We start from the raw sequence: 20,759 nt of genomic DNA on the forward strand, positions 1-20,759 counted from the left end.
TCATTAAGTACCTGGTATATTTCCAACTGGTTCTATTACCGAAATATGCTTCCTTTCCCCCGACTTGTTTGATGTTCCCTGACTCTCTATATTTAACAAAGGCTATTCAAAAGTCCTTCAGTAGGGTCAGAGAGAGAGGGGAAGGGAGAAAGGTATTTATGGGGGGGTCATAAACCTTACCCACAGGCCAACGTCATGACAATAATATTGAGATTTGTTTTTATTAGTAATAATTTACTTTAAACAAAACACATTTTTCTATAATAGCACCATTGACAGTATCTTCAGACTATTCTATTACATCCAGCAGGGACAGTAACACCAGTAATGGTAACACCAGTGACAAATATGCAGAAAATATAGAATATCTAAGATGGCGGTCACAGTTGTTCAAACCGCACTTCTTAAATTGTAAATAAATGACTTAATCATGTGATTTGATAAATTATTTTAATCAAATTTCCTGTTCCATTTAGTATAAACTGTGTAATACCAGTGACACATCTTAATGCTTCGCATGGAATTACCAAATTAATTATCAAATTGCTAACATATGAAGAGAGAGTGCAAACTCACCATGTGCTTTTCATAACAGCCTGTCACGACTTCTGCCGAAGTCGATGCCTCTCCTTGTTCGGGCGGTGTTCGGAGGTCGACGTCGCCGGTCTTCTAGCCATCGCCGATCCATTTTTCATTTTCCATTTGTTTTGTCTTGTTTTCCCACACACCAGGTTTTCATTTCCCTCATTATGTGTTGTGTATTTAACCCTCTGTTCCCCCCATGTCTTTGTGTGGTATTGTTTATTGTAAGTGCTTGTGCACATTTGTTTGACTGGTGCGCGTCGGGTTATCGTGCCCATATTTTGTATTTCGTATGCCGTTGGTTTTACTATTAAACTGCTCCGGCTATTACCAAGTTCTGCTCTCCTGTGTCTGACTTCCCTGCCACCAGTTACGCACCCCTTACACAGCCCCATCTTCAATGAACCTTTGACCCAGGAATTAGTTGGAAAGGATGTTACATTTTTCTTAAATGGCTGTTTTTATAATAGGGTAACACCAGTTGCATGAAATTGAGAGACAGCTATTCCCTGTAAATGAATTACAATATTTAGTTGATCTTTTAGTTTTTCAAGTAATCCACTAAATAACTATGATACTTTCCTTTGTATTATGACATAAAACAATATATTTTAACTCAATAAAATGTCACTAAACCACGACTCATTACCCGAGGGACAAGCCATTTTCATGATACTGACCGTGTTCTATGACAGGGTTTCCCAAACTCTGTCCTGGGGCCCCACCTGGGTGTACGTTTTGTTTTTTGTCCTATCACTACACAGCTGATTCAAATAACCAATGAATTATCAAGCTTTGATTATTTTAATCAGCTGTGTAGTGCTGGGGCAAAAACCAAAACAGACGTACACCCAGGCGGGGCCCAGGACCGAGTTTGGGAAACCCTGTTCTACGATGTATACAATAATGTTTTGCAATGTAACTGTCTTACATATGTTTTATTAACAATAATACACTTAAATTAAAACAAAAACATATATTTTGTGTTATTATCTGACCTTTTTAAGTGATTTTCCAAGTGGTTAAGGCGGGCAACATAAAATCCACTATTTTTGTGGAATGATCCAGAAATTATCAGACCAAATGAAAGGTCACAGTGCAACTATCAATGCAGTGTTTGTCCTTTTATTTATTTTCTTAGAAAGGAATACAATTTTCTCCAGCTCTTTGTTACCTCTCTTCTCAAACATGTACCATAGTAATTTGAAGTACAAACCTTTGTTATTCATAACAATCATTCTGTCATTGTGAAAGCTATTGAAATATTCATACATTAATATAGTCATGCTTCTATGCAATGAAGAGACTGAAAAAGAAATGAGAAAGAATGTATTCATGTTTATAACATGTACAGCTTTATAATATTAAACATATTAAGTGGCTTCAGGAGTCAGTAAAGGCAGATATTTCATACAAGTAGAACAATATTTGGTGCAAAAAACACCAAAATACAAATGGCCATCTATATGCAATCAGGATAAAAACATATTAAAGACTTTAAAAAAATGACAAATGCATAATTGATCAGTAAAATAATGTTCAGATACATAATTTCAATGTTCTAAAGTGCCTTATTGAAATAAGATTCAAATGATTGTATTTTATTTTGTATCGCTACATAATACTATTTAAAAAGCGCTGTGATACAATTACAAATGTGAGAATATCTACCTGGTCTCAGACCTTAAGCACAAAACATAAATAACCCTTTTCAAAACATGTATATGTTACAAAAAAATTGTGAAATGGGGTTAGAGAAAAATCTACATCTATAATATAACGTATGCCATTTAGCAGATGCTTTTATACAATCTCACACGCGCATACATTTTACGTATGGGTGGTCCCAGGAATCAAACTACCCTGGCGTTACACGCGCCATGCTCTACCAACTGAGCTACAAAGGACCACCATATCAGTGTCAGTCTCTTGTGTCTGCAACATGCATTCACTCAACCACTCACACTCACCTACATACTGTACAAATACTCTATCTGATTCCTCAGATCATGTGGTTTGATAGTATGCCGTTGGTATAAGCGTTACACGCACCACCATTTCAGAAAGATAGCGTTCCTTGGTTTGAACTTTTTGATTAGGATGACATGCAGCTAGAGCTAGGAAGGCACTGTTAGGGATAGGTTCTTTCTCAGTGAGAGATTTCACATTGAGACATGTGACCTTGAATTGCAGATAAATGCCATTAGTAGGAGGAACATTTGATTGTTTACTGTTAACAATCTGTACTGATTGTGTGTGCAGGTACAGTGTGCTTCTTATACTGTAACCTAGAGAATTACTATTGGATATACATAGCCTAAGAAGAAAAGTAACCACTGCTTTGTGACACACTTGAGAAAAACAACCAACTTTGGCTTTGTCTCTTAACATCTTACGTGTCCTTGTTTCTAGAGTCATTGCAGTACGGAACACTACATCCACTAGTGAATAGCTTCTCCCCTCTTCTTCAGCCTGGTCTTATAGACTAGAAGTAACATAGTAAACGTAAATTTGACACTAGTATGATATATTATGTTTGGTATGGTTACATAAGACAGAAGGTTACTTAAGGTAAAAACAAAGGTATGGTGGTTGGTCGGGATGCATGAGTAGGCGTATAACACGAATGTCTAGCAACCCAAAGGTTGTGTATTCAAATCTCATCACGGGCAACATTTAGCATTTGAGCTAATTAACAACTTTGCAAGTATTTACTACTTTTTAGCTACTTTGCAACTACTTAGCATGTTAGCTAACCCTTCCCCTAACCCTTTAACCTAACTCCTAAGCTTATCCTTAACCCCTAACCCTAACCGTTAGCCTAGTTAACGCTAGCCACCTAGCTAACGTTAGCGACAACAAATTGGAATTCGTATCATATCATATGTTTAGCAAATTCTTAACATATTGTACAAATTGCAATCCGTAACATATCGTATGAATTGTCATTCGCAATATATCATACAAAATGGATGATGGACATCCACAAATTAATTCATACCATACGAAACGTAACATATCATACTATTTGGAGTGTCCCGGAATTATGTTTACCATGTTACGTCTACCCCCAAGTCCAGGTTGTCCTTTTTGACCCTAACACTCACTCTCATGTCAGTTACTCTGGATTGAGATATCACAGATACAGTTTGACCTATCCCTGTAACAGTAGCCCATTGCAGAGTCACCCTTCCATCTCTGTCTCTCTCTGTCTCTCCCGCTGTGTCTCTGCTCTGAGTGGGTTAGTGAAGGCATTGTGTCATGGCTTGCCGACCAGTCCTTGTAGGTAGAAGTTCCTTGCTGTTGTCTTGAGTTGTGCAGTCAGAGCAACACAACACAGCTGTCCTGTGTCCACTCACGCGCATAATACACACAAGTGTACAAACTCCAGCAGATTCCAACTCAACGGTATACTTGGACCGGTTTGTCCCTACACCTCTTTCTCTCCATTATTGTGAAAGGACGTCCGTCTCAAGTTCTCCTTGACCTTGACAAACTCTGGGGCTCTCACGGTCTCCTCTTTTTTTCCCTGCTCCTTCTCCAGCTGAATCAGAAACAAAAGGGAGTTTATTCAATCAATTTCGATTAGATGAAATTGTAAAAAGCTCTATAGCAATATAATTGTATTGACCGATTGATGATCTCTCCTACCTCTTCTAGCTTCTCCTTCCTCTTGAGGAGCTCTTGTTCCAGAGGGGAGATCTTCTTTCTGGCCTCATCTTCCTCCTTCCTCTGCTTGATGATCTGTTCCCTCTTCCTGGCCTCCAAGACACGCTGCAGCTCCGGCTTAGACTCCATCCCAACACCGCCACTCCTGAGAGACCAAGAGAGAGAAGGTATTTACTAAGGTCATCTGCATTTTAATTTAACTTCAGTGTTTTCCTCTTGTCTCCAGCAGAGGGAACTCTAATCATACTAAATGTTATGTTCTGATTTTGCTCTCTCATACAATATCCTTTCCTCACCCAAAGTAGTGGTGTGTGGGTAAAATCACTGGAGAAGAAAAGTCAGGAAAAAAAGCCATATTATAACCTATGTGTTGTGATAATTGTGTTGTTTGCTGTATCCTGTTAGTTCATATGCCTTGACAACCTGATATACAGTTGAAGTCGGAAGTTTACATACACCTTGGCCAAATACATTTAAACTCAGTTTTTCACAATTCCTGACATTTAATCCTAGTAAAAATCCCCTGTCTTAGGTAAATTAGGATCACCACTTTATTTTAAGAATGTGAAATGTCAGAATAATAGTAGAGAGAATGATTTCTTTCAGCTTTTATTTCTTTCATCACATTCCCAGTGGGTCAGAAGTTTATATACACTCAATTAGTATTTGGTAGCAATGCCTTTAAATTGTTTAACTTGGGTCAAACGTTTCGGGTAGCCTTCCACAAGCTTCCCACAATCATTTGGGTGAAATTTGGCCCATTCCTCCTGACAGAGCTGGTGTAACTGAGTCAGGTTTGTAGGCCTCCTTGCTCGCACACACTTTTTCAGTTCTGCCCACACATTTTCTATGGGATTAAGGTCAGGGCTTTGTGATGGCTACTCCAATACCTTGACTTTGTTGTCCTTAAGCCATTTTGCCACAACTTTGGAAGTATGTTTGGGGTCATTGTCCATTTGGAAGACCCATTTGCGACCAAGCTTTAACTTCCTGACTGATGTCTTGAGATGTTGCTTCAATATATACACATCATTTTCCTCCCTCATGAGACCATCTATTTTGTGAAGTGCACCAGTCCCTCCTGCAGCAAAGCACCCCCACAACATGATGTTGCCACATACATGATGCTGCCACCCCCGTGCTTCACAGTTGGGATGGTGTTCTTCGGCTTGCAAGCCTCCCCCATTTTCCTCCAAACATAACAATTGTCATTATGGCCAAACAGTTCTATTTTTGTTTCATCAGACCAGAAGACATTTCTCCAAAAAGTACGATCTTTGTCCCCATGTGCAGTTGCAAACCTTAGTCTGGCTTTTTTATGGCGGTTTTGGAACAGTGGCTTCTTCCTTGCTGAGCGGCCTTTCAGGTTATGTCGATATAGGACTCGTTTTACTGAGGATATAGATACTTTTGTACCTGTTTCCTACAGCATCTTCACAAGGTCCTTTGCTGTTGTTCTGGGATTTATTTGCACTTTTCGCACCAAAGTACGTTCGTCTCTAGGAGACAGAACGCATCTCCTTCCTGAGCGGTATGACAGCTGAGTGGTCCCATGGTGTTTATACTTGCGTACTATTGTTTGTACAGATGAACGTGGTACCTTCAGGCATTTGGAAATTGCTCCCAAGGATGAACCAGACTTGTGGAGATCTACAATTTCTTCGCTGATTTCTTCGCTGATTTCTTTAAATTTTCTCATGATGTCAAGCAAAGAGGCCTTGAAATACATCCACAGGTACACCTCCAATTGACTCAAATGATGTCAATTAGCCTATCAGAAACTTCTAAAGCCATGACATCATTTTCTGGAGTTTTCTAAGCTGTTTAAAGGCACAGTCAACTTAGTGTATGTAAACTTTTGACCCACTGGAATTGTGATACAGTGAATTATAAGTGAAACAATCTGTCTGTAAACAATTGTTGGAAAAATTACTTGTGTCATGCACAAAGTAGATGCCCTAACCGACTTGCCAAAACTGTAGTTTGTTAACAAGAAATTTGTGGAGTGGTTGAAAAACAAGTTTTAATGACTCCAAGATAAGTGTATGTTAACTTCCGATTTCAACTGTATAGGCCTAAGGCTGAGACAATAAGAAGACACAGTGAGCAGAATAAATTCATCCACACCTTTGTTTCATGACAAAACCAGAGAGCAACATCTGTCCTGTGAAGTCCACAAACAGTTACGTGACATCCAGCATGGTCGAGTAAGTTAATGTTTCCGACATTTTCGGACTACTAAATAACAATTGATTTAGAAACGCAGAGCGTTACCGCAAGTTGCAAAGAAAAACAGGAGCTGCCGCCACTCTTCCAGCACCATTACAACATTTCAACATCATCTAATCACCTATGCTTAGTCTAATACAGTTACAACTAAAAGATACCAAAAACGATTTACTCCAATCAACGTAAGCTAAATATGATGTGGCTGTCCATGTTACTGATTTCTCGCTCTCTCTGTGTGTGTGTGTGGTGTGTGTGTGTGTGTGTGTGTGTGTGTGTGTGTGTGTGTGTGTGTGTGTGGGCGTGTGTGTGTGTGTGTGTGTGTGTGTTCGTGCAAAGAAAAAACATGTTGACTCTGCCTACTTGTAGAGAAATGCCAACGCCATCCTCTTCTTTTATGTTGCCTAAATGGCAGTGGTGGAAAAAGTACCCAATTGTTATACTTGAGTAAAAGTAAAGATATCTTAATAGAAAATGACTCAAGTAAAAGTGAAAGTCACCCCGTAAAATACTTCTTGAGTAAAAGTCTAAAAGTATTTGGTTTTAAATATACTTAAGTATCAAAAGTAAATGTAATTGCTAAAATAAGTGTCAAAAGTCAAAGTAAAAGTATAAATCATTACAAATTCCTTATATTAAGCAAACCAGGCGGCACCATTTTCTTTTTTTTAAAATGTATTTACGGATAGCCAGGGGAACACTCCAACACTCAGACATCATTTACAAACTAAGCATTTGTGTTTAGTGAGTACGCCAGATCAGAGGCAATATGAATGACCAGGGATGTTCTCTTGATAAGTGCGTGAATTTGACCATTTTCCTGTCCTGCCAAGCATAGAAAATGTAACGAGTACTTTTGGGTGTCAGGGAAAATGAATGGTGTAAAAGTACATTATTTTATTTAGAAATGTAGTGAAGTAAAAGTAAAAATGGTCAAAAATAGAAATATTAAAGTAAAGTACAGATACCCCCAAAAAACTACTTAAGTGGTACTTTAAAGTATTTTAACTTAAGTACTTTACACCACTGCTAAACGGTCTATAACTCTGTCACACAGTACACACTTTTAGTTTTTGTTTTCCTATGCTTGCTCACTAGCCTAACTGCCTTTCATGGGCAACGATGCGCCAGCCCAGCTAGGTAACATTAGCCTACTACATCTAACCACATGTTGCACTTCCATCCTCTCTGGCCAGGGGCACAATGTATGAATTTATGGTTTGATCAGAATCTGTGTTATAAATCATTGGCTGGTATGGAGAATTAGGTAAAACCACAAGTCCAAATCCCTATATATATTCCTGGCTAATATAAGAAAGGGACGGTTTTAGCTAGCTAGCTAGCCACAGCAACACAACGTGACGCAACAATTAAAGTTTTTTTCTGTCAATGACGTTTGGCTTCAGATGTAATGTGATTGGTGTGAAGCCAAATCCAAACTGGCTTCCCTTTTTTTTGGTGTGCCAGGACTATTCACAGCTGAGCTCACTCAGCTGAGCTCAACGCTGATTAGCTATATTTTATATATTTTTTATCAAGGGAGGCCAAATGCTTGCTGACAACAGTGTCATACCCTTTTTGACCTGACAGCGTCAGCTAGATAGGCTACACATACTGAGACGGTGGGGGCGCTGTTTTGTTAGTTCGGATGCTTTTTCCGGTGAGATACTGTATATTCAGCCTCTTGCGATTTGATGGACATTTATCAAACTCAGAGAGATTAAATCAATTATTGTGTTTTTTTTTTAATTTTTTATTCTTGGTCACATTTTTGGGGAAACCTGGGTCCTCTTGACACCCATAAATACACACCACTGCTCACCCATTGATTTTTTTTTCTTCAGGATTCAATTACATTAATATGATAAAAATAAAATGCGGAAGGATTATGTTGCATTTTAGCAAATAACAATTGCATAGAAGTAAAGCTTATTTCCCTGCTCATAAATGCTCCTGTAGTCCTAACAAGGGCTACGGGACTTGTGATCCACAGACCGGTGTTTGTCTCTGAATCTCTATGGTGATGCCAGATTAATTAGGAGCCTGTTTTCTTATTAGACAGAAAAAGACAGCAGGAAGCACACCGCTGAGGTTTGGTGGTGGGACCCTTGTTTTGTTTTATCAGAAAGGAAGAAAACCATCCTTCTCAATTGTTAATCAACTTTGAGTTTATTCAATCACTGCATATGGCCTCTAAAACTCATCAAGAATTCATTCAATATCTCCCCCCAATATCTCACATCAGACCTCTTCGGAGTGAAATGCCATTATACTCAGGATAAGATAGAAACTGTTGAGCTCTCTTTGTAACTCTCCTCTCACCTCTCCTCTTTGAGACTGCTAATTCAATTCACGTAGTGCCTTTAGCCCCCTTAGGGAGGTGCAGTCACCGTTTTTTTGTTGGTGGTAGAGAGAGGGAGGGCTGCTATTGAGGTGTGATTAGTGTTTTTGTTAATTTTGTCTCTGCTCATCAAATAAGTCAGAGTGGTGTACACACACACACACACACACACACACACACACACACACACACACACACACACACACACACACACACACACACACACACACACACACACACACACACACACACACACACACACACACACACACACACACACACACACAGTGTATAGCAGTAGCCTGTGTACTGTAGATAGTTTATGAAAGAAACACACTACCAATAGACTACAATCCCATTTCCCCAAAAATCTGCAGAAGGTATAGTTTGATCGCCAAGCACAGGACAAGAATAGCACAGTGAAAGGGCTGATATTTGAGTCCACTATATTACTTTCTGGTTGCTGTCATCCATAGGCCTATTCATGACATACTCTGGGACCTCTGACTCCTCTATACCTTCTCACTGTTCTAAAATCAATAGACAGTCATTTCTTACTACACAGCATTGTGAACGGCATTGACATTTGAAACAAAACATGTTTTTTTCTGTGTGTTGTGGTCCATGCTTTTTTCCCTCTTTCATCTACCACCTCAGACTTTCCAGACATCAATGCTCAATGACACAAAAAATACTTATCCAGAGTGAGAGAGTGAACGAGAGAGGTAGCGAAATAGCAATCAGAGAAAATGGAGACCACTCAGTAAGAGAGAGAAAGACTGTTCAAGTTGATGACCTGCACTCCCATCACAGTGGTGTGGCTGATCTCCCAGCGCTGTAAGGGCTCTCTCTCTGTCATGGTGCCCAACACAGATTGCCTGTTCTGGGCTTTGACTCTCATAGCCATACCCCTCTTAGCACTAGTAGCAGTGCCAACCCAAGCCCAGCAGATACATATAGATGCTTAATTGAAAGCATGACACCCTGCCAGCTTACCTCTGAGTATCTGCCTGCCTGCCTGTAGAAAAGCAGAAGTGAATGCGTGTGTGTAGTTTAAACTACGGTCTTATTCAATGTTCACTTAATCACAGATATCACTTAATATCTATCAATGTGCTCAATTTCATAAAAAGGTAAATTAATAACATTAATGAAAATGTATTTCACTACAATTTCAAGTACATGTGATGGTGAATGCATACTAAAAAGATTTACACCAAGTGTGATGTTTAATAATTTTTTAACTCAGAAGGAAATATCAAGAGCATCAGGTAAGTGATAAAACAGTCAAATAACAATATCGAAATGTCACTATCAATCATGTTATTAGTATGCAAATCAGACACCTTTCAGCATGGAATAAACATTAAGGTAGGTATTCCGATAAGAATCATGTAAGTAATAAATAAATAATCATAATTTGGCAGTACGTCCAACCGGCCTCACAACTACAGACCACGTGTAACCACCCCAGCCCAGGACCTCCACATCCGGCTTCTTCACCTGCGGGATTGTTTGACCAGCCACCCGGACAGCTGATGAAACTGTGGATTTGCACAACTGAAGAATTTCTGCACAAACCATCAGGAACCGTCTCAGGGAAACTCATCTGCATGCTTGTCGTCCTCACCAGGGTCTTGACCTGACTGCAGTTTGGCGTTGTAACCGACTTCAGTGGTCAAGTAAAGTGTGCTCTTCACGGATGAATCACGGTTTCAACTGAACCGGGCAGATGGCAGATAGTGTGTATGGCGTCGTGTAGGCGAGCAGTTTGCTGATATCAACCTTGTGAACAGAGTGCCCCATGGTGGCAGTGGGGTTATGGTATGGGCAGGCAAAAGCTACGGACAATGAACACAATTGCATTTTATCGATGGCAATTTGAATGCACAGAGATACCGTGACGAGATCCTTAGGACCATTGCCGTGCCATTCATCCGTCGCTATCATCTCATGTTTGCACCACCCCATGTCACAAGGATCAGTATACAATTCCTGGAAGCTGAAAATGTCCCAGTTCTTCCATGGCTTGCATACTCATCAGACATTTCACCCATTGAGCATGTTTGGAATGCTCTGGATCGACGTGTATGACAGCGTGTTCCAGTTCCCGCCAATATCTAGCAACTTCGCACAGCCACTGAAGAGGAATAGGACAACATTCCACGGGACAACATTCCACAGGCCACAATCAACAGCCTGATCAAATCTTGGCGAAGGAGATGTGTTGCGCTGCATGAGGCAAATGGTTTTCACACCAGCTACTGACTGCTTTTCTGATCCATGCCCCTACCTTTTTTTAAGGTATCTGTGACCAACATATCTGCATTCCCAGTCATATGAAATCCATAGATTAGGGCCTAATTTATTTAAATTCTCTGGTTTACTTATTTCTTCAATGTATTTAAGAAATATTTATCTTTCCCAAAAATATATAATATTACAAAGGCGAAGGTAATAAAGTGCAACTTACCTCTGATCGCGTCTGGCTAAGAACCTACGAACAAAAATCTCCTCAAGAGTGAAGATGTGCATTTCACTTCAAGAGCCATGATTGAGATACAGGGTTTGACATACAACCTCGAAAGCCAATGGACTATTTTGAATACATTTCATTGGTCAAGGGGTTGTGAAACGTTCATACAGCCATAAAGGGGAACAAATCGTATCGATTCATGTAAAAAATAATATTAATGTAAATCACCAAATTTGAAGTTACGCGGTTTTCATCCGACAGCGACTAAATCATAATATAAATCTAAATAACTGAAGTGATTTGGTAAAATGTAACGGAGTAAAAAGTAAGTTACTTCCTTCAGAAATTACTTGAGTAAGAGTGCAAGTGCAGCCCACAGAGAGTAACTAGAAAAGTACTAGATCCTCCAAGAATGTACTTAAGTACATGTAACCACCTCTGGCTAGCAGCTAGCAGTAAAGCTGCTGGCTAGCAGTCCAATCGATCAAAACATTCTAAAGTAAGCACTACGTGATCAAGGGATACCACAGTGTGTAGTATAGTATTCTACAGTATACTAAAACATTCTATATTAAGCACTACACAATCGAGGGGGATACTACAATGTGTAGTATAGGGATACTACAGTGTATAGTATTCTCCAGTATATTACTAAATTCTATAGTAAGCACCACACAATCGAGGGATACTACAGCGTGTAATAAAGTATTCTACAGTATACTACAAAATTCTAAAGTAAGCAGCACTACATGATCGAGGGATACTAGACTGTGTAGTATAGTACACTACAGTATACTACAAAAGTCTGTAGTATGCACTACATGTTTGAGGGATACTACACTGTGGAGTATAGGACTCGACAGTGTACTACAGTTTTACTACAGAATTCTATAGAATTCTATATTAAGTACTATAGTATTCTATAGTAAACTGTAGTATTTGTTATGTGGGAAGATATTGGATACTGTAAATTAGACTTGAATGTTCTGCTATATTTATCTATTAACATCTATGTTTTATATTCTTCCCATTTCTCACACTAATTACACTCCAGGTTTTAGTGTACTGTGTCTTTCTCTCTGTCAGATCAATACTAGGATTTGGATATATTCGATAAGAGTCATAATCTACTTGAATCCAAGATGGCATAGCAGTCAGACGTCTTTCTCGATGTTCTGTCGTGTCACTTGTATATATCTTTTTACATCTTTTTCTTCACATATCTTTTAAAAATATTTTCCTAAACCTCAACTTCTAAATACTCTCCTGCAACCCGCCTCACCCAATGTGGCGTGGATCTTTTTTTTTCCTAAAGTATTTCTATTTACTTCGGATTTGGAATCCCTCAACTGAAGCTAGGCAGCTAACTACCTACCAGCTATCAGTCAGCAAACCATTGCTAGCGGTCATCAGCTAACCTTTAGCTCGGAAAGCTCTCGCCAGTTCGAACAACGTGACTCAAATCAGAGCATAACGGACCTATTATTATTATATTTTTTTCCCCCCCAATTCCCCGGATTCCTACCGCAAACTCTGAACATTTTCATCTGGATCTTCGCAACTAGCTAACCGCAATCCCGGGTGACTACTCCTGGCTAGCGTTTCCATCCCGGAGCAAGCACCAATTAGCCTGAAGCTAGCACGGCCAGGGCTCCTGTGCTACCACCGAAGCCCACTCCTAGGCTACAATATCCGGACCCCTTCTACTGCCGGTACGGGGCACAGAACCCCGCCGATCCTCTACGACTGGAATACTGACATAATCTGCTAAAGGATTCCAACAGGCCCCTCAGGCGCGACGTCCGCTGAAGGCCCATTCTGCTAACCGCGGCGTACTAGCTACCTAGAGCTACTTGGAACCCTACTAATTCCACGACTGGTCTATCGACATCACCGCATGAAGAGGCAAAAACAGACTTACCTCTATCGCGACGTCCCCCAAAGGCTAACTTGCTAGCCCCGGTCTGTTAACTGCTAGCTTGCTTGCCCCGGTCTGCTAACTGCTAGCTTGCCTGCCCCGGTCTGCTAACTGCTAGCCCCGGTCTGCCAACTGCTTGCTTGCTAACCCGGTCTGCTAACTGCTAGCTTGCCAGCCCCAGTCTGCTAACTGCTAGCTTGTTTAGCCCCGGCCTACTAACTGTTAGCTTGTTAGCATCGGCCTGCTAACTCTCTGAATCGCGTGTCCCCAGTCAGCCCAACCACTCACTGGACCCATATGTTCACTTGGCTACGCATGCCTCTCTCTACTATCAATATGCCTCGTCCATTACTGTCCTGGTTAGTGATTACTGTCTTATTTCACTGTAGAGCCTCTAGCCCTGCTCACTATGCCTTCACCAACCATGTTGTTCTACCTCCTACATATGCGATGACGTCACCTGGTTTAAACATCTCTAGAGACTATATCTCTCTCATCATTACTCAATGACTAGGTTTACCTCCAATGTACTCACATCCTACCTTACCTTTGTCTGTACACTATGCCTTGAATCTATGCTATCGTGCCCAGAAACCTGCTCCTTTTACTCTCTGTTCCGAACGTGCTAGACGGCCAGTTCGTATAGCCTTTAGCCGTACCCTTATCCTACTTCTCCTCTGTTCCTCTGGTGATGTGGAGGTTAATCCAGGTCCTGCAGTCCCTAACTCCACTCCCACTCCCCAGGTGCTCTCATTTGTTGACTTCTGTAACCGTAAAAGCCTTGGTTTCATGCATGTTAACATTAGAAGCATACTCCCTAAGTTTGTTTTACTCACTGCTTTAGCACACTCTGCCAACCCGGATGTCTTAGCCATGTCTGATTCCTGGCTTAGGAAAACCACCAAAAACCCTGAAATCTCCATCGCTAACTATAACATTTTCTGCCAAGATAGAACTGCCAAAGGGGGCGGTGTTGCAATCTACTGGAAAGATAGCCTGCAGAGTTCTGTATTACTATCCAAGTCTGTACCCAAACAATTCGAGCATCTACTTCTAAAAATTCACCTTTCCAGAAACAAGTCTCTCACCATTGCCGCTTTCTATAGACCACCCTCTGCCCCCAGCTGTGTCCTGGACACCATATGTGAATTGATTGCCCCCATCTATCTTCAGAGCTCATGTTGCTAGGTGACCTAAACTGGGACATGCTTAATACCCCGGCCATCCTACAATCTAAGCTTGATGCCCTCAATCTCACACAAATGATCAATGAACCTACCAGGTACAACCCCAAATCCGTAAACACGGGCACCCCCACGGGCACCCTCATAGATGTCATCCTAACTTGCCCCGGTCTGTCCCACGGGGGACCAGTACGGAGACAAAATGTATGAAATATATGAAATGTATGCGTTCACTACTGTAAGTCGCTCTGGATAAGAGCGTCTGCTAAATTACTAAAATGTAATGTAAATGTAACTAACTCGCCCTCCAAATACACCTCTGCTGTTTTCAATCAAGATCTCAGCGATCACTGCCTCATTGCCTGCATCCGTAATGGGTCTGCGACCAAACGACCACCCCTCATCACTGTCAAACGCTCCCTAAAACACTTCTGCGAGCAGGCCTTTCTAATCGACCTGGCCGGGGTATCCTGGAATGACATTGACCTCATCCCGTCAGTAGATGATGCCTGGCTATTCTTTAAAAGTGCCTTCTTAAATAAGCATGCCCCACTCAAAAAATTTGGAACTAGGAATAGATACAGTCCTTGGTTCACTCCAGACCTGTCTGCCCTTGACCAGCACAAAAACATCCTGTGGCGTTCTGCATTAGCATCGAATAGCCCCCGTGATATGCAACTTTTCAAGGAAGTTAGGAACAAATATACACAGGTAGTTAGAAAAGCTAAGGCTAGCTTTTTCAAACAGAAATTTGCATCCTGTAGTACTAACTCAAAAAGTTTTGGGATACTGTAAAGTTCATGGAGAATAAGAGCACCTCCTTCCTGCTGCCCACTGCTCTGAGGCTAGGAAACAATGTTACCACTGAGAATTTCAATAAGCATTTCTCTACGGCTGGCCATGCTTTCCACCGGGCTACCCCTACCCCCGTCAACAGCCCGGCACCCTCCACAGCAACCCGCCAAAGCCCCCACCATTTCTCCTTCACCCAAATCCAGATAGCTGATTTTCTGAAAGAGCTGCAAAATCTGGACCCATACAAATCAGCCAGGCTAGACAATCTGGACCCTCTCTTTCTAAAATTATCTGTTGAAATTGTTGCAACCCCTATTACTAGCCTGTTCAACCTCTCTTTCGTATCGTCTGAGATTCCCAAAGATTGGAAAGCTGCCGCAGTCATCCCCCTCTTCAAAGGGGGTGACACTCTAGACCCAAACTGCTACAGACCTATATCTATCCTACCCTGTCTTTCTAAGGTCTTCGAAAGCCATGTTAACAAACAGATTACCGACCATTTCAAATCCCACCGTACCTTCTCCGCTATGCAATCTGGTTTCAGAGCTGGTCATGGGTGCACCTCAGCCACGCTCAAGGTCCTAAACAACATCATAACCACCATCGATAAGAGACATTACTGTGCAGCCGTATTCATCGACCTGGCCAAGGATTTCTACTCTGTCAATCACCACATTGTTATTGGCAGACTCGACAGCCTTGGTTTCTCAAATGATTGCCTCGCCTGGTTTACCAACTACTTCTCTGATAGAGTTCAGTGTGTCAAATCGGAGGACCTGTTGTTCGGACCTCTGGTAGTCTCTATGGGTGTGCCACAGGGTTAAATTCTCGGGCCGACTCTCTTCTCTGTATACATCAATGATGTTGCTCTTGCTGCTGGTGATTCTCCGATCCACCTCCTAGCAGACGACACAATTCTGTATACTTCTGGCCCCTCTTTGGACACTGTGTTAACTAACCTCCAGACGAGCTTCAATGCCAAATAACTCTTCTCCTTCCGTGGCCTCCAACTGCTCTTAAACGCAAGTAAAGCTAAATGCATGCTATTTAATCGATCACTACCCGCACCTGCTCGCCCTTCCAGCATCTCTACTCTGGACGGCTCTGACTTAGAATACGTGGACAACTACAAATACCTGGGTGTCTGCTTAGACTGTAAACTCTCCTTCCAGACTCACATTAAGCATCTCCAATCCAAAATTAAATCTAGAATCGGCTTCCTATATTGCAACAAAGCATCCTTCACTCATGCTGCCAAATATACCCTCGTAAAACTGACCATCCTACCGATCCTCGACTTCGGTGATGTCATCTATAAAATAGCCTACACACTCTACTCAACAAACTGGATGCAGTCTATCACAGTGCCATCCGTTTTGTCACCAAAGCCCCATACACTACCCACCATTGCGACCTGTACGCTCTCGTTGGTTGGCCCTCGCTTCATACTCGTTGCCAAACCCACTGGCTACAGGTTATCTACAAGTCTCTGCTAGGTAAAGCCCCACCTTATCTCAGCTCACTGGTCATCATAGCAGCACCCACTCGTAACACGTGCTCCAGCAGGTATATCTCACTGGTCACCCCCAAAGCCAATTCCTCCTTTGGTCGTCTTTCCTTCCAGTTCTCTGCTGCCAATGACTGGAACGAACTGCAAAAATCTCTGAAGCTGGAGACTCATATCTCCCTCACTAGCTTTAAGCACCAGTTGTCAGAGCAGCTCACAGATCACTGCACCTGTACATAGCCCATCTGTAAACAGTCCATCTATCTGCCTACCTCATCCCCATACTGTATTTATTTATTTATTTATTTATCTTGCTCCTTTTCACCCCAGTATCTCTACTTGCACATTCATCTTCTGCACATCTACCATTCCAGTGTTTAATTGCTATATTGTGATTACTTCGCCACCATGGCCTATTTATTGCCTTAACTTACCTAATTTGCACTCACTGTATATAGACTTTTTGTTTTCTTTTGTTCTACTGTATGATTGACTGTATGTTTTGTTTATTCCATGTGTAACTCTGTGTTGTTGTATGTTTCGAATTGCTATGCTTTATCTTGGCCAGGTCGCAGTTGCAAATGAGAACTTGTTCTCAACTAGCCTACCTGGTTAAATAAAGGTGAAATAAAATAAAATATTACTAGAAGATAGACAGACAGCAGATGTGACATGTATGTCCTTTTCTACCAGATTTGCTTCACAATTAATTATTTATTAGTAGACTAGTGGGTTATGACTGATTGGTCTGACTCTCCTGTAGGATATGGTTATTATAACCTATTTAGCGTCTGAATGATTAACTGACCAACGCTACAGAGTAAACAAGTTCAGATACAGGTCAGACACACCACACAGATAAGTTGGGAAATTATCATACTGTAGAGAGATTACAGAAAGGGAAGTTAAGAGCAGATAAGGGAGATATTTTCCTGTTGTGTATACTACATTCCATATTCCTGGAAATTGGGTTTCCGTGATGGCAATCTTTGACATTCTGTGGCATTCTACAATGACATTTTTCTTGCGTATTGGAGAATATTAAGATTCATGTTTATGATCACTGAAAACCATGATTATAAAGAGAAATCCAACTGCATAATGACACAAACAAGAAGAACACTAGAAGAACGTCATTTTTACTTCCAGAGCCTGGTTTTCTATGGGCCTACTCTTCAATGGCAGTGAAACAGCAGGGCTGGAGGGGCATAAACGGTCCTCTGTTGCCCACTCTCTTATTAAGGGTCTGAGTTCCGACTGTCACCTCATGGAGGGTTGGAGTACTGGAGCCATGGGGATTTGCCCAGATCCCAACAACTCAGTGATAGGGACAGGATTGTGGTGGGCTGTCACCTAGCAACAGCTGGCTTCTAATGGGCCTGCTAATTAAAGAGATGTTGATCAAGAGAGACAGACGACAGGCTTCAATGGAGAGAAAAAACTGCTCTGTTTGGGTGGTTGCTATTTGATATGCCATACACTGTCTGTGCAGTATTTATTTAGAATGGCATTTTTTTCTTATTTGTAGGGGTAAAAGAATAACAACTGAGTCTAGAATTGGTTAAAACTTTGGGTGTTAACACAAATATGAACTACATATGATCACTGGCTTGTTTTGCCATAGCTTAGCAGCAATATAAAGTTGAACCACACTTTTCTGTTCACCCCACCACTATTGCAATCACAGCTGGACTTGTGATGAACTCGCACATTTTTCCTAAATGCTGGCATGTTTTTCTTCATACCAAACTCCAAACAGAGCTGATTCTTTGTAGCCCATTTAGAATTCCTATTTGAGACATTTTAAATAGGGGGTGTTTTTCCCTTCCATACCCAAATCTGGCATGCTGAAAATATCCTGCTTCCTTAGTTTAAAGGGAGGTATCTGCTGCTTTAAACAGTCCTCTTATCTCCAGTGCTGCAGTAACTAGCTAAATATTTCTGGAACTTTTAAGTGTACTTACTAGCCTATGTTGTGAGTGGATGACCAATACCACTTTCATAAAGCATTTTAGAGGGGCAGTGTAAGAGAGAGGGTAAATGGGAATGCTGCCTACGATCACACTTTACTTAGATCATTATGACCCTTTTTAGACCTATCCTTTCTGTTTGTTATGTTGTTACAATACAGCACCTTTGGCTTATATAAATGAGAAGTGAGATTACACCTTTGTCATCTGACCTTTCGTGACTAATGTCTATGTTTTAGAATGTACTTCTCCTTTTATGTAAATCCATACATGTTGAGGCATGTACAGTGATCACTAGAAATCCTGTATTTCTTTATTTACGTAATGCCATGATATGGGTATGTCCTTAAAATATCATATCATATGAATCTATAATGGGGAATTACGGTCGGAAATATCCATCCTCTGTGATATAATTTAAGTAAATGTGAGGCAAAACATTACAGAGGGCTTGGCTGAGAATTCTGAATGACTTGTCAGGTTGACTGTCTGTGTGCACACACAGATGCATAAACATGCAAACAAGCACAGTGTAAGTGCTGAAATCATACCAATAGCTAGATTGCTGGATAATAAGCTAAATCAGCTGTTAGTTTAAGATCTTGTATGGGACTCTGTTGGGTGGGAGTTGTACCGTTTCTGGCTCATGAGCAGCTCTCGGTGGAGCTCCTGGTGGCTTTTGGAGGCTTTCACTGGATTAAGGAGCTTTTTGGGCTTGATGAGATCATCATCTCCCTCCATGTAATCTGGCTGGGGGACATAGCCAGCCACGGGGGGCTGGTCCCTGTGAGGGTAGTCCTGAGTAGGGTGGCTCCCATCCTGCCTGGGCTGCTGCTCCCACTGCAGGTCCGCATAGGCTGACGCTGAATGAAGGAGGAGAGAGGGTGGGACAGGAGAAATGGACAGAGAAAGACACCAGTGTTAGTGATAAAGAAACAAAACAGTGGAAACGTATACTAGAAATTGAGGCGTGACTGAAGGTAACAGGAAGGTGTCCATAGCAGAGGTTCCAAAGTCCTATCATGGGGAAATCTCTGGATCCTCAGCAAGGGCAGGTGAGCCGCCAGGCACTTGGCTCCGTTTGTGTTCTTTAGAGCTAGAGGAAATTCCATATTCCCCTTTCCCCTCTCTGCTGTGGGTTGAGATGCTGACACACTAGGTTACACCTTCTTTGCTCACTGTAAACCATACACGCAAGCAACCCCCTTTGGGAATGTCATGTTCACCAAGCTTTAACTTTCTGAGTCAATTATTAGGTACTCCATATAGGCGGGGCAACTACCACTCATTCCCTCAGTGACATCTGTGACGTGCATGGGATTTAGTCATTCCGCAGCACTCTCAATGGAAGTGATAGGATCATTCATAGAATGTTGGTTGCGTCGTTAGGATGTTAATGGTCCCATCAGAACATGCAAAGATACATTCAAGCATAGACATGGTTTTGTAATGTCTGTACCAAATGTCCCAGCCCATTGTATTTTCCACATATTTCAGTGGGTTTTGTTCCATCAGAACAGACAGATTAAGAGGTACCTGATCTGTGCTAGAGTGTTTCTGGAGAGAGGTCAGATGTCATACGCATGCAGGCCAGCTCAGAACAATGACTCTTTCACAAGTGCAACCAGACACCATCTCTGCTACTTAATATTTCAGAAAAATGAAATGAGCTGTGCTTGTCTTGTCCCAGCTCTTCCCAATCAGGGCTAGTGACAGGATGTTGATGGGCTGGAGTCAACAGGAGATGATTTGGGCATTGGAAACAGTAACAAACACATCAACACATTTTAGATGGAGAAAAAAAATCTGGTTCCTGTGTTGCATTAGCAAATACAGGTAATTGAATTCAGTCTATTGCTTGAAATGCTAATTGGGCCATTTTGTTTATCTGCCTCATTCTCATTCTGACAGAATGCCACTAACAGCAGATTGACAACTACAGTAAAAGTATTGCTTTTTAGCCGTGTACAGTGCAGTAACTTGCAGTAACTCTGAAGGAACAACAGCAGAAACATGTGATCCAGGCTGTGTCATTTGTCTGAGGATTAATAGGGCATTAGGGAGAGCACAGGGAGAATGCAATTCATAGAG

At 41.4% G+C, this 20,759-nt stretch overlaps 1 protein-coding gene across 2 annotated transcripts in view; it reads right to left on the bottom strand.

Annotated features, from left to right (window-relative positions):
• Positions 1–1,691: 1,691 nt before the first annotated feature.
• The window catches only part of LOC106565856 (protein FAM107B), a 48,671-nt gene continuing 29,603 nt past the window's right edge, over positions 1,692–20,759 (bottom strand). For both annotated transcript variants that reach the window (XM_014133454.3, XM_014133455.3), the window contains 3 exons: positions 19,303–19,531; positions 4,234–4,396; positions 1,692–4,126 (listed from right to left, as the gene is read on the bottom strand). In XM_014133454.3, coding sequence (XP_013988929.1) covers positions 4,013–4,126; positions 4,234–4,396; positions 19,303–19,531 — 506 coding nt within the window. In that variant the 3' untranslated portion in view covers positions 1,692–4,012. The remainder of the gene's footprint in view (positions 4,127–4,233; positions 4,397–19,302; positions 19,532–20,759) is intronic.

Source organism: Salmo salar, chromosome 12, assembly GCF_965601325.2.
Source record: "Salmo salar chromosome 12, fSalSal1, whole genome shotgun sequence".
Lineage (NCBI taxonomy): Eukaryota > Metazoa > Chordata > Actinopteri > Salmoniformes > Salmonidae > Salmo > Salmo salar.